This window comes from Pagrus pagrus (genome assembly GCF_965226575.1).
Source record: "Pagrus pagrus genome assembly, chromosome: 1".
NCBI lineage: Eukaryota > Metazoa > Chordata > Actinopteri > Spariformes > Sparidae > Pagrus > Pagrus pagrus.
In genome coordinates, this window is record NC_140185.1 from 33,511,021 (window position 1) to 33,526,376 (window position 15,356).

The window sequence follows — 15,356 nt, forward strand, 5'->3', positions numbered from 1 at the left end:
GCCACAACGCGCCAGCCTATAGGATCCAGTGGCCTATATAGTTCTGCCCTGGTTTACCTTGCACAGTGTAACACCACAGGAAACCTACTTACATCAGCAAATAGTGTCCATAGTAGAGCAAGAGCAGAAGAATGCAAGTGACATGTTTCCTTCCTCAAAAGCATTCCTGCAAGGGCTTATGTGGATAAATGCGGCCAGCCTGCAGTGTATCTGACTGTACCGGACGAGGCGAGACCATGACAACGCTGATACTTTTTTTTCTTTCAGAGAGATTATGATAGTGTGCCACTGTTTTCAGACAGCACATGATATGATACAGATGAGACCATAGATCTCAAGGCTGGCGTGGAGGTTGACCCTGCTCCGCGGGAGAAAAAAAGATGAATGAAGAACAATCCTCGATCCTTTCCATATGCTGCTGGAACTTTCTGTCCGTGACTCGCGACGGTTTTGTTTTGTATTTTTTTATGAATGTCACATGCTGCCGAACAGGCCTTTACTGTGAACTTAGTTCCAGCGTTTTTTTTGTGAGTGGACTGAAGCATGATATGACAGCAGAGGACTCCGAGTAAATGGTTCCTACTGAAGGTGCTGGTGATTTATTCGGCACTCTGCGAGCCAGAGGCCAGGCCTGTGATGAATATGACCTTAGCTCCTTGTGAAAGGAGAACTGATTCTCTAGCTGTGAAACAAGCACTGAAAAGTGAAACATTGGTAGGGAGCAGGAAGAGAGAAAGAAAAGGGGGAGATGAAAACTCTATTAGCTTCCTCTGCCACTGGAATTCATCAGTGCTTGTCAAGACAGCTGCCCTGAGTAGGCAATGAATTAGTTTCAAGTGTCTGTGTGCTAAAGCAAGCACGGGGAACATTAATACTCCCTAATCAAGGGGCTGTGTTGGCATATTCTCTCCGTTGTCTCCCTTCTGTTATTCTATCCTCTACCGGAGACATAAAGACAAAGACAGGGAAGACATGCCTGGTTAAGCTTTGTTGTTGACGATAGTCAGCTCTGCTGGCAGCCGTGCAACTCTAACCCTAACACAGATATATTCCTGAATGGATATTTTCATACCTTCATTGAAAAAAAACAACTTATGTGTGCTTTGCAATACAAAAACAAGCTAATTAATCATTTATTCATATCGTTTTTGATGCCGGTACCGCTACCTTGACTTTATACCAGTTCCTGTACAATATTTTTTCAACCTAGTCTTTTTCTCTGCATGCCGCGAGACAGCCAATCATCATTGACTTATTAGGTATTGAAATTAGCTATCGAACGAAGAGACATTTTTCGATACTCTGCATCAACTCTAGTAAGGAGGCGATTCGGTTGGTGCCATAAAAGTATCGAAGTTTGATACCCAGCCCTACCTTTCTGGCACACGGCCTGGCAGTGTTCACCGAACTGAAATTACGTGGAAGTTGGCAGTTGTTGTTGTTTCAGGTGCTCGTGGTCATTATGCAAAGCAAGAACGGGCATGCACAAGTTGGGGTGATAACATCATCTTTCCCTTATTCCTTTTGTTTTATGTGTCAACACGGACACGCAGAAACCTAAGAGTTTCAGAGAGTTTTGAAAAGTGACCTAAAACACTGTTTGAGGTGAGCAGAACTTCAACCTCTGTCGGGGCGGGAGTTCGATTCCTCAGGACGAGCCATGAGACGATACTTCACATAAAACTAAAAGCTGTAATGTTGTCATGTTTCTTAAGAGAGGGTGATAAAAACCAGCTCCCCTTTCAAAGGAGACGGGTTTATCTGAAAAAGTGTGGCATGATCATCTCCAGGACTCACGATCCCGTTGAAAATGAAACACAGCTGTGTGAAAAGGTGAAAATCAGCCTGCAGGAGACTCATCGGTGCCTGTTCGAATTGCTATAAATGCCTTTTTTTACTCTCGTTTTTGGCCTCCAAGCCAATTATTTTCAGGTTGTCAGGATTGTATGAAGTCTCAACTAGTTGATGAGGTCACTAGAGCCAGGTTTCAAACTTTAAAAGTGACCCGAGGCCAAGTCAGTAGTGTCTGAGATCAAGCTGAAGCTCTTACATTTTGTGTTTCCGTGTAGCTTTTTGAAGAGAGCTGACTCCATTTTTTTTTTGTTTCATTTCACATGCTGTTCAACACACCCAATAATGCAGAGAGTTTAACCTGATTTGCAGCGTCATGCCGCTATGCTTTCAAGCAGTATGCCAAGTGCTAGCAGTTAAAATCGTGTCACTTTTAGCAGGAGACCCGCGCTTTGAAGAGCTTTTTCAGTAACTTAGCAGCAGCAGCAGCCGAGCCCAGCGCCTCGAATAGCACGCTGTTTTCGGGCCCTGTGTTCAGCCTCGCACGTATGCGGACCCGCGGTGTGGTCATTGTGAGAATATGAATATATTGGCTTTCCAGAGTGTGGCTTAATGCAATGTGCAGATGAAAACAAGACCCAAGTAGGTGAACAGTCCCATCTCCAAGAAGGCGCATAAGCAAATTAAGTGTGACCAAAAGCTTTAATTCGAAAGGCAGAAGGATTAGGCTGTTTGATGAGCAGATTTAAGGGTGCAGGCAAGGGGAACAAAAAGAAACACTTCTGGCCAAGCGTAATAATCTTTGAAAATGTTCTTTAAACCCATCTCCCTGTGACGTGTATTTTCACTGCACTTCAACCCAACATCTTCCATCCTCAAGATTAAGGGCTTTTATCATGTATCCTCTCTCTCTCCCGTGATTGCTGCTTGATATTTTTGCTTTTGACGTCTTCTTCCGCCGCTCGCCTTTTCCCTTCTTTTTTCCTCAAAGTGGACTTTAATAGGTTTAGGAAATGTTACATCTTAGTGCACTTACAGACAAGTGTATTACCACTCTACTAAAACACTCCCTCTCTTAAACAAAGTTGTCTGATTTAATCCCTGAAGGTTTCCTTCCGGCATGTGCGATAAGGCTTACCTCAGCGAACGCTTGCTGACTGTTTTGTGTTGCCGGATTTCATGACTTCTTCCTTTTTTCCCTCCTTTCGCAGACTTTTCATACGCCCAGCTTGGGAGACGAGGAGTTTGAGATTCCTCCCATTACACCTCCACCTGAGACGGAGTCCGGTCTGGGTCTGTCAGAAGTGGACTCACCTTACCCAGTCATGCCAGAGCCTCCAGTCCCGCACAGGGGTCCCTTAATCCCTCAGTTCCCCCCTCAGAGCCTGGATCTGCCCTCTATTACCATCTCACGCAACATGATGGACCAGGAAGGGATGTCTGTCAACAACGGCCAACCTGTGGTGAGCACTGCTATGCATGTACACCGCTAGTAAATCAAGAATCAAAGAAATCTATCCATTTGTCAACATGCAGTAATCCTACAGTAGCACTACTCCAGTATGTGTCCTACTTCTAGCTGCAGCTCCAGATGTGGTTTATGATGGTGCATCCAAACCAAAGGACATGATTCATAAATATATACTACCGGAGACTCTAATATCAGAAGCATACAGTCCTTAAATGAGCCCCTGTTACTGAACCGTAATGTCACCTTCACCGTTTTTGTACGCCTCCTGTTGTCAGTGCATCTGGCCCAGCATCTGGCCTTGTTTACAACACAGGAGGTATATGATCACATTGAGTAAATGTCATGATATTATGTTACTTACTGTGAGGATTTTTTTTTTTTCTAAATCACACAGAGTGCGGATGATCTCCCCTCTGTAAGGTGAGCAGATGTGAATAGATCACAGGTGTTAGAGTACAAAGCGTATTCAGCCCCAGAAGGACAGTGAAAATGGGACCCAAAAGTGCCACAGTTTCACATGCTCATATTTAATTCATGTTGCCTCCAGAAGCCCCTTTTTTTGTGTGCGTGTGCTGTAAATGCTGAGGCATGCTTCTGTCCAATGTCACATGAGGTCTTCAGGAAAAAGACACACGCTTTGTTTGGAAGTTGAGGATCAGCTTTGTCTTTGTGTTATAGAGAGTTACCCTCAAAGGAAGCTGGACTGGATGGATTTTATTTTTAGCTCAGTCCTTTTCTTTCCCTCTGGTACAAACGGTCAAACACGAACACGAAGTAATCAGTCTCTTTATGTTGATGCTGTTATGTGCTATAGATTGTTAGATTGTTGTCTTGGGGTGGAAAGGCATTTTCAAATGCCACAATCATAGAAGCATTGAGGAGGAAAAATGGAAATGTCACCGGCTGACTAGTTGTCTTACAGACCTATTAGAAAAAAAACGGAAGATTCATTTAGGAGAGAAGAAACGAAAGGACAAAGGCATGAGCGGAGAGACGATGATGATGTTGAGTTTTGCTTTGTGTACCACAGATCACATTGCATTAAGGAGAGATCATTATAACAGTGAATACATGAAATGTGTTTTAGACCCGCCTGCCCTCCTCCAGCCTATCACTGATACTATCGATATTTATTTACATTCCATACGAGGAGGGGGCCATAAAATTTTACAGCTCTTTTTTCCTGCTTCCACGCTTCTGGCATGTAAAATAATTGCGGCTTTTAAAATATCTCCGCCCGCATACAGTAAGTGAGCCCCCAGAAGGCTTTTGCCTAAAGAATTTTCATTTCATGGTCAGTTAAGCTTTCTACATCTGGAAGAAACGGAACCTTGACACAATTACATTCCTGACTGTTCTCACGACTTGCTGGAGGATTAGATTTGATTCTCAAACATTATTCCTCTTTAACACCATTTGCATGGCTCATGTCTCTGATTGTGCCGAGACTCTATTAAAAAACTGAGGGGAGAATGTGGGTTTCTGCTCCTTTGCCTCGTGGCATTGTCGTGGCGCACACTACTCACTCCTTATCAGTCATCGCACATTGTACGGCAGGAAGGGCTCATGGTGGCCCTTCATTTTTCCTGTAAATGGGATTGATCCCCAAAAGTCTCGTGCTTATAGAAACTCTATTCATCTGCGGTTTTTAGATGAACGCAACTTATAAATGAGATAAGTAACGGCGCTGTTCGCAGTGTTTCTATACAGAGACAATGATTTACGAAGGCCCTAAGAGAGGTGTTTTGTCATTTTGTCAGCGCACTGATAAAGGAATGACAACCTTATATACATGATTACATTCTGTGTTATTTGTTATGGCTGCAGGGGCAAACAAATAAACCGTGCACTTCTGCAATTACATTTTTCATCAAGCCTCCGTGCTCATATTTCCCAAACACTCGTCTTGGTTTTCTTTTCTGTATATGAGCTGACTGGTGGAGAATATTTAGTGCGTGTGAAAGCATGTCTCTTATCACAACTTACTGAGAAAGCCAGCCAGTGAATATATACCTGGGCTATTTTCAAAAAAGCTTCTTCCATGTCATCACATTGCCAAGTGTTCTGCTAATTCCTCTCCCCATAATGTTCAGCGTATGTCTCGCAAATTGGCCACAGACGCCGGGCTTCTACAGAGAGAAAATACATTTTTTTCTCAGCTGCAATGTGCCTGGCAAGCCCTGAATCTGAAGTCATTATTTATTTAATCTGCTCTCCTAACAAGCTTCTGACTCTCATTTTTGTCTCCCAGCATGTGTCCTCCTGATTTGTGATTGAATCTCAATAGTGCCAAATAGTACTGGAGTTAGAGCTGCCAGTATTGCTTTATTCACAATTTCTTCTCGATTTTCTCCCCGCTGCACAGCAAGGGTCTCTGGGTTCTATTTCAAAAAACACCTGGTGCCTTCACCACATTTTAGCTTTTTTTTTCTTGACACATGTAAGCATGCACTGAAATGTCCTCTGTGATTGGATTGGAAACCTACAGGAGTCAACTAGTTGGATTAGATGTTAAAATCAATATTTAGGAGATATGAGCCCTGCTGTCCTATCACATTTACCACTACGTGGTGATGCATTATATATTTTTCATTACCATCTAGCTTGTTTCACATACCGTCAGCTTTACAGCAGCAAAGGCGTGCTAATATCTAATACCAAACAGTGTGTTTGAAGCACATGCATCATGCAAGATGAAAGCGAGGGCTGAGAAAGCTATTTGTAGTTTGTTGTTCACATGAATTGATATGCCTTGATGTTGTGTAGATTGCCACAGAGTATAATACCCTCAGTTTTGACTGGTCAAAAACCACTATATCCTGAATTAAATGGAAAATGTGCGCACTGTTGCAGAAAGCATGTTTTTCTACACTTCCCTCTTATCTCCCTTCCAAGCCAAGAAGCACTGACATGAGTTGTACATCAATTTAAGAGAGTGGATTTTTTTTTTTTTTTCTTTCGCTCTGTTTCTTTTTTTCTCCTCTCCCTCGACAGACAGCTATTGTGACATATTGGGTCAGTCAGAAATGAAAGATATTCATGCAGGCATGCAATACTTGTAATGAAGTCTCAGCTTGACCTTCTGCATGATTGATTCTGTAATTTACTTTTCTCAGGCAGCTCTCAAAATGAAATGATGTCATGTTGGACAAGTTTTAAATACCCATAATGCATCAGGAGAAATGGTGGAAAGGGGGTATGGGTCAGTGGCTTGTACGGGACCGAGGGGAGGGGAACCCACTGGCCTCTCGGTCCGAGCGGGGCGGGGGGGGGGGGGGGAGAACGGGGGAGAGATTTGTTTTTAAGTGTGGGTTAGAGGTTGGGGAGATAGATGGACTGAGTTTGCACACCACAGAGAGAGAATGACAGAGAAGTGTGTTTGACTGAGACAGGGCAGAGGAAAGAAAAACAATTTATCTTCATGCTATTATAGCCTTTACCGGCATTCAAAATTCCATTTTTCTCATTTGGCTTAAGCACAGACTTCAGCAGGTTGCTGAAAATGGAGGAAAAAAAAATAAAATGATGTGCCCGTTTAGAAGGCGAGTAAAGGAATATGTGCAGAGCACTGATAAACTATCTTTAATAGGACTGACCTTTCATGCTGGCGAAAGTTACTGGGGGATTCATCCTTATAATTACCATATAGATGATTTTACCCCTCTCCTGCCATGGAACATTTCCAAGAGCTCTGGCATTGATTGAATGGAAATTGAACTTGTTAACATTCTTTTCAGCCTGTTACAGCTCAGTACATGGTGCCACTGTTCATACATTCTGCCCAAATTCTGATTTCCAATATCTCTTAGAACAGACTGGATCCTGCTTTCATTGACATCAGTGTTGAGATTTTTATCACATAGTGAATGCATAATGTTGCATTTAGAGTCCAGCTGCTGTGTTTATTGGCCCCAGCGTTTATTGTGGAAAGGGTTTCACAACATTGGCAATAGTGGGTTTTTATTTTTTATTTTTTTTTTCTCATCTGCTGGTTTTTCAGAATGCGTCGCGTGGCTCTGTGTGGAGTGTTTGCTGTGTTAAGTGTAGATGAGGCCAACGTTAATGTAGAAAACAAGCTTTTTTTCCCCCTGTTTGCAGCATACTGTTGAGAGAATGATGTTGTTGCCACCTTTCAGCTTTCACATTAAAAGCAACACAATGGGGAATAATAAAAAATGAATTTCCATTAAATAAAAAAAAAACCTTTATTGATTGTGGCGTAGATTTCAGCTTCTCGTCTGACATACAAACACAGACAGCACCTAGAAGCTCAGACCTGAGGAGGGCACATCTGGCCACTGTGCACTCAAGATAAGGACTTATTTGCAGATTTACGATGACTATCAAAATATCTAGTTAGATCTCTGCTGTGACTGCTGACAATGCTGCAATCAAAATGCAAATGCGAAAGGCAGAGGAACATAAATAAACATCCTCGCACCGGATTCATATTCACAATCAAGGCAACTGTTAAGATGATTTCTTTCACTAGTGTGTTATTAGCCGTTATCTTTTCATTCAAATCAGACGTGCTAATGACGGCGTTTCACTGACGTAACCGCCATCGACTCTTTTGTTACACGGAGTGAAAGAAAACAAATTTGCTTCTGCTCCAGTTATTGCTGTGATATGTCATAAAATAAGACATTTAGCAGGCTGTTGAATGTGATACAACCAAGTGTTTAACTGTGGTCATCAGTGCATTTTTTTTCTTTTAAATGCACAACATCCAAAGGCTATTTACAAAGAAATCACCATATTCCAAACAAATGGCAGAATGGGCCGTTGCTCTAAGTCAAAACTGCATCATTGGGATTGAGCGAAAGTGTTATTATACAGATGGCCACGACTAATGAGCTCAGTGTGCGCGTCTTTGATGTTCGCAGCGAGCAGAGTGCAAACTGCGAGCCGTCGTGTTCTCAGTAATGAAGATGACAATAGCACTCGGAACATGGCGGGCTGCAGATATGTAAATCACAGTCAGTTTGGTCACTGGCTTGTTTATTACAGCTTTTATTTGCACCAAAAAAAAAGTGAAAAGCTCCCATATTTAGAGAATCACATCAATATGTCTTCAATTTCTCCCCCAGACCTTTTTGCAGAATCGTCCTCGCACATGTAAATATAAATCCGCTCTCACTTCTCAGATTGTATTTATGATAAGCAGTAGACGTGGCATATGAGAAAGAAATGGATTGTAGATCCAATATGTTTCTGTTTGAAATGGTGTTACAATATTGTTTTTGAAGACGGGCATTCATAAGGTTCTTTCAATAAAGCCAGGTGTGTGGGTTTATGATGTGTTGATGTTGGGAGAGATTGGGTTTGTGCTGCTGAATACCAGATGGATGTACCCAGGGAGAACAAATCACCTTTTCTGTTGTGCTCACGTCCCCCCTCCTCTGTTCCATGTCAGCTCTGCTGGCTCTCTGATCAGTCTTCCCTCTGGGGAGCTGGCAGTCCTTGTAATTTCATCCTCACCACAATCAATGCAAACATGTTACCTGCACCCTTTCTCTGAGACTCTTTTCAAGAACCAAATGTTTAAACCAGGAAAAAAGCAAAAGAGATTTTGAAAAAATGTTATTACATTATACCCCTCGATAGTAGGGAGGGAGGGGACCTGTCCAAAGCTCTTAAGCTTCATTCCTTCAGCCAGTTGATTTATGGAGTTGATTATATAGAAGTTTTTTTCCCACTATTTGGCAGTCAAACATGATCTATGAAAGGTGCCTCTTGCACAGAGTAATAACCTTAAAGTAATGTTACACCAAAGCATATAGGCTTGTGGCCGCCTCAAACTAAACTGACATGTAGCTGCATGCATGCAAACTGCTATTCAGTCTTTTTATTGTGGCATTTTGAAGTTATGTACCACAGTGCAGGGAAGTGAGTCCACTGTTCCCCTCCAGGGACCGGGCAGTCAAAAGCTGTGTCACAGATTTCCATACAATAGAGTTCTGAAATGAATCAACCGAGCTGTGTGGCCATCTATTACGGGCTTATAAATTTGGCTCCTCGGGTGTCAAGATAATTTATCATGGCCTGTAATAGAGACATTTAAGATCCAGGACATTGTGACATGTGATCTGCCACATAACAATCCACAGAATCCAATGACCCGATTTCCTCTTTGGTAAAAAGATACAGCCTCTTGAGCTTTGTACACTGGGCAGTAGGGTGTCTTTGTGAGTACAGAGATGTCTTTGAGATGGAGGAATGAGGTGCAAGTCTATGCAGGCAGCACCTCAAGGTAGGGGTGGACGATCTCGCAAAGAATAATGTCATGATTTATTCAGTCGCAATCATGGTCCACCATCTAAACTGCGGCCTTCTTTCTCAGTTTTTAGATGCCCTGTATACTGTTGAATTTCTCTATTTGCACCATTAAAACCAGTATTGAACTAAAGATATCCTTATGTCTTGGAAACATAGGCCCGACTAGTTCAAGTTACTTTTTAGAAAGGTGTTTTTTAGGGAGCGTTTGCTGATTGGGACATTGGACATGGACCAAATGCTGACATCTTACCTACGTCTTCCCACTTAGCAAACACTCTTTCCAACGTAACGTCTATTCGTCAGGCTGTTGTCAGCATTTGGTCGATGTCTTACCAACGTCTTCCCAGTCTTTCCAACGTAACTCGTGCCAATGTCGGCAAGATGTATGAGTGCTAGCTATAACTCACGTTGAATAATACGTAGCCCAAAGAAGAGCCATGTGAAGTTCATCCAATCAGCATAACCATCTAGTTGGCTACATTACAAAGCACGGGTCTGCTGGTCAATGAAGGTCTGTTGTGTTTGGAAACAGCAGTGAAAGTACATTAAATACCGTGATTTCTACAAAACGCCCAAAGAGTAGATTGTAGACGCCTTCAAGAACAGTCATGATCAAAATTTTCAGCTCGCCCACCACCTGAATGGAAGCATGACAGCAGCGAGGGGAAGGGATCAATGAAATATTGCGTTTGATTATTATTTTCTTAACGAGCTTTTGTATCGATTGCCTTTACAGAATGTTGGACCAGGCCATCTGCGCCAGTACCCACCCAACCCAGCCATGGTGATGAAGTCCATCATCAGCATGAACAGTCCCAACGGGATGTTATCAAGGAATCAGCTGACCACCATCAACCAATCCCAACTCAACGCACAGTTGAGCCTAAACATGGCAGGGCCCAACATCACCCACACTTCCCCGTCACCGCCTGCCAGCAAGTCGGCCACGCCGTCTCCCTCCAGCTCCATCAACGAGGACGACCAGGAAGAAGGCAACAGGGTGAGCAAAGTTAGAAGTCATTCAGTGAATAAATACGTGTAGATGTAGAAGACATTTTTGTAAATTTCCTTATCTCAATGGTTGCAGGTCATTGGTGAGAAGCGACCCGCCCCCATAGATCCCACAAAGAAGCCCAAGACTCCAAAGAAGAAGAAGAAGAAGGATCCCAATGAGCCTCAGAAGCCAGTGTCAGCGTACGCCCTGTTCTTCAGAGACACCCAGGCTGCTATCAAGGGTCAGAACCCCAACGCCACCTTCGGAGAGGTGTCCAAGATAGTGGCCTCCATGTGGGATGGCCTGGGAGAGGAACAGAAGCAGGTACTACAAAGTTTGATCATTACAGAAAGTTAACTAGTCAGAGATCCAGATTTAGGCAGGAAGCGAATGCATATATAGTATGTGAACTGTGTAATGCACTCCATATTGCCTTTGGTGAGGAATTATCACTAATTAAGGAGAAGCTTTATTTGTCTAATCACACATACCTTTGTGTCATCACAGGTTTACAAAAGCAAAACAGAAGCTGCAAAGAAAGAATATTTAAAAGCCCTCGCTGCATACCGTGCCAGCCTGGTTTCCAAGGTGAGAAACTGTTTCTTCTTTTCACCTGACAAATGTGTGAATTTGACTGAAAAGTGAATTGAATTTCTAATTTATTCTTGTATGCCATTGTGAACTGTGAATCTGCAGAAAGCTCTTTTGTAATGACAGAGATAACTGAAGCAATTTGAGGTATAGAAACTAAAGAGGAAACTTATAGTCAGAGGTAAAAACCTAAGTTTTGGTGTTTTTCTCCTTCCAGGCTGCAGCAGAATCAGCTGAGGCCCAGACTATCCGCTCAGTACAGCAGACCCTGGCCTCCACCAGTCTGTCTCCAGGCCTGGTGCTGCCTTCACCCCTCAACCAGCACCCCTCCATGTCAGCAGCTGCCCAAGCCCTCCAACAAGCCCTACCACGGGCCATTGCCCCAAAACCTCTGCAGATGAGACTAGGAGGCAATCAGATCGTGACCTCGGTTACGGTCTCCCACCAGAACATGTCCTCCGGGATGCCCCCGCAGATGCTCGGCCAGATGGGTGCCGGAGGGGGCATGGTGGCAGGTGCCCAGTCCACAGCGGTGTCTCAGATGAGCCCACCCATGCAACCGGTGCAGCAGCATGCCATGCAGCAGCTCCAGCAGCAGCAGCAGATGCAGCAGCACCTCCAGCACCATCAGATGCAGCAGCAGCAGATGCATCACCAGCAAATCCAGCAGCAGATGCAGCATCAGCATTTCCAACACCACCTCCAGCAACAGCTGCAGCAGCACCACATGCAGCAGCAGCAGCAGCAGCAGCATCAGCAGCAGCAGCATCAACAGCAGCAGCAGCAGCATCAGCAGCAGCAGCAACAACAACAACAACAACAACAGCAACAGCAGATGCAGCTGCAGCACATGCAGATGCAGCATCAGCTGCATCAGCAGCAGATTCAACATCTCCAGCAGCAGCAGCAACAACAACAACAGCAGCAGCAGCACCAGTCCCAGTGTTCTCCACCCCAGCACTCTCCTGGTACACCCCATTCAGTGGGAGGCTCCGCGTCCCTCGGCAGCCCCCAGTCAGCCCCACAGCAGCAACCACACCCCTCCCAAATCCAGGCCCATGCCCAGGTCCTGTCCCAGGTCAGCATTTACTGAGCCAAATGGAAATCCTATCTCAAAGAACAGGAATAGAATAAAAGCATCATTCCACGTTGCTTTTCTAAGTTGCACTTAAGAAGTGTGTAAGAATTAGAATGTTATACAAAGAACTTGTCCATTGTTATAGACGGATATGCACACGCGTGTACAGGGGGTTAACGTGTTAACTAGGTTATTTCTGTCAGTGGCGTAGCTACAACGGAAGCCTGTTAGGGTGAACACCCAGTGATTGTTTATTTGTTTGTTTGTGAGGTCTTTCAGTTGTCAATTAAAACTGACTGGGCACACAATATGTTGAAAGACGTGTGTCTTTCACTGTTTTATTTAACAATAAAGCTTTATTTATGAGACCTGAGTTGTCAGTTCAGCGCAGCAGAAGGACATTTTGAATGCGTTTTCAAGGAAAGGATTTCTATCAGCTCTCGCCTGGACTGAATGACTCACAGGATCCTTGCTGGAAACCAGTAAACCCACACATCAGTCTTTGTTCCCACACTGGCCAGTATATAGCGAGACTTTCTTTACTCCAACCTTTCTCTTTCACCCATCATTCTCACAGATGTAACTGTTCAACAATGGCATGGAAGGAAATGGCTGATCAAATCATCACGTCGGAGAGGCCCAGTGATATTTGAACACGTTACAGCCATGTCACAAACGCAGACAATGTCACGAGGAATACGGGGAACTGAACATAAAAGATCTCTGGATGAACGACTGAACAGACTGAGACAGAGACTGCCATAAATCATTTATGTCATCACATCCTCAAACTGTAGCTGTAATCTGCTGTACATGTTTTGTAGAGTGGGGAGAGACGAAGCCTCCTTTATTCAGTAATCGACCCTCCAGATGATTTGCCCAAAAGTGTGTTGAAAACTGGCACCCCCCACCCCAAAAAACTCCTTCTTTAATCTATTTGTTCTTACTTCAGATGTTTAACAATTAAATTATGTTTTTATTTTGTGTAACAAAGGGGATATTTTATGGTAAATACAAATTTCCGGATCAAGGCAGATGGTTTGGGGATTGATGTATTTTTACTCTGCTCCTTGATACCGTCATTGTTTTAAAAAGCAAAACAAGCAGAGCCAGTTTGTTGCACTGCCAAAGCCAAGTGAAAAAGGCATCGGAGGTATTTTTGCCAGCTGTACAGAAGTCCCTGCGGAGAAAAAAAAAGAAAATGTTGTACATTTTTCATATCACCTGTTGTAAAGTTTTAATATGTGAGGCTTTAATTAAAACATTGTTAAACGACCTGTGGATTGCTATATCACATAGTGCATTTCTGCTCTTTTATACTTTTTTATGAGTTACAATAGCAGCGATTTTAATTTTATTTGTATTTTGCTTACAAATCAACTGCTTTTGGAAAAAAAAAACTGTCGACATGGACTTTCTTGGAAAGTTTGTTTTGCAGCTCACGATAGGAAAAGTAATTTAATGTTTGAGTTTTTTTGCTCGGCCATGAAGACGAATCCAGAGACATTCCATCACTAATATGATAGTAGCCATAATTTTGTATGAAGTATTATATATTTCTTTGTGTCTCTGTTCAAAATTAAACTATCAATCACAAATATTTATTTGAAGGAATCGCATTATTTCAAATTTATATCAGCCATAATTTCTATGAAGGTTATTTCTCCACGTCTCTTTGTTAGCTACTGAAGCTAGATACACTGATAAATATTCATAGCGCTCAGTTCTTTATGAGAGATTGAAGAATACATTTGTATGTTTTCTATGGAGTAATTCTATAAGAGAAGAAGAAAAATACATCGCAGGGGTCTATGAGCATTCATGTTGGCGTTATTATAGTGTGTGCTGTTTCTCAGTGATTTGAATGGAAGTCCATTGTAACTGTGTAAAAAAAAAAAAAAACAGTGTTGATACTGGACAAGGTCAGCATGTAACTGGTACTTGTCTCAATAACAGTCCCCTTCTCACACACCAGTGCATTGGATTCTGCCTCTTTCTTACTCCCTTCAAAATCGCTTCATTTCCAAGACATCCCCAGGGGTTTGCTGAGCTCCCTTGAATAATATGGTGAGCGGGGGAGGGAAGGCAGGCAAACAATAATTATCATATCTTCACAATAGCCAGTGAATCCACTGGCCCAGAGAAAGGCCTTTTTTTTTTTATACCAAAGGCAGCTGAGACGTTTTAAACACGAGTTACTGTTTGTTACAAATTAGGGGGAGAGAGAATCTGCTCCTGTGCGTCTGTGATAGCAGCTTGATAGAATTTTTACATTTTGGTTTGTTTTCAATTAGTTAGTTGTAGCTAAAGCGTTTGTAATTTGGGCCGAGGCCCTGCCGTCGCTGCCTCTGCTGCCGCTGCTGCTGCCGCGGTGATCGACTCTTCAGCTCGGAATGGAAACGATGCCCATTTCTCTGCCGTGATTAATTGCGAGCATCTGTCCTGTCAGAAGCCCGAGTGAAGAGGTCTGCAGCAAAAACTGCAAATAAGCGCTGGCAACAGTCTTAAAGTGCTTATGATGAAATGAAAATTAAAAACAGCAAGTGCCGCGCATGACCTGAATCTTAACACAGGGGGAGAAGAGGAGAATGTGAGAGCGGGTGTCCATGGATACCAAACACATGCTTTAAAAACACACAGTAATGAGGCTCTGGGAAATCGCCGTTATTATTCTGAACAGATTCACAGCAGAGCCCATTAATAATGCATGGAGCTCCTTGTTATTCCATAACCCCTCAGTACTGCGGTCACTGTGTGTACAAATATCTCACAGCCAGGGTTGGAGTTATGGGACTCTGCAATAAAAAGGTTACAGATATTTTCAAAACACTGCTACACTCACACACATAATTTACAATTACACACTGTAATACATAATACACTGCTCCTCCTCTGATAGGGATTGGTTTAATTTGAACAGGTGAGTAATATTTTCTTTGTTGCATCTGCAAGATAAATCATTTGCAACATGATACAGTCATAGAAGCACGAAGCAATCAATATCTCTCTGTCCTCATCATTAACTAACGCTGGAGAAATGCATGAAGGGCACTATGACATTAATGTGTCATTTGAGTAATGCAATCAGGAGGTGACCTAATTGTCCTCCTCCTCCCCACTGAGGTCAGTTGCTCGGCGCTGTGCCGACGATG

General features: G+C 43.1%; 1 protein-coding gene across 1 annotated transcript in view; it reads left to right on the forward strand.

The window, feature by feature from the left end:
- The window catches only part of tox3 (TOX high mobility group box family member 3), a 41,587-nt gene extending 28,108 nt beyond the window's left edge, over positions 1-13,479 (forward strand). The window contains exons 3-7 of the mRNA XM_084362482.1: positions 3,003-3,254; positions 10,278-10,541; positions 10,629-10,859; positions 11,043-11,123; positions 11,344-13,479. Of these exons, the coding sequence (XP_084218608.1) occupies positions 3,003-3,254; positions 10,278-10,541; positions 10,629-10,859; positions 11,043-11,123; positions 11,344-12,219 (1,704 nt within the window). The 3' untranslated portion in view covers positions 12,220-13,479. The remainder of the gene's footprint in view (positions 1-3,002; positions 3,255-10,277; positions 10,542-10,628; positions 10,860-11,042; positions 11,124-11,343) is intronic.
- Positions 13,480-15,356: the final 1,877 nt, after the last annotated feature.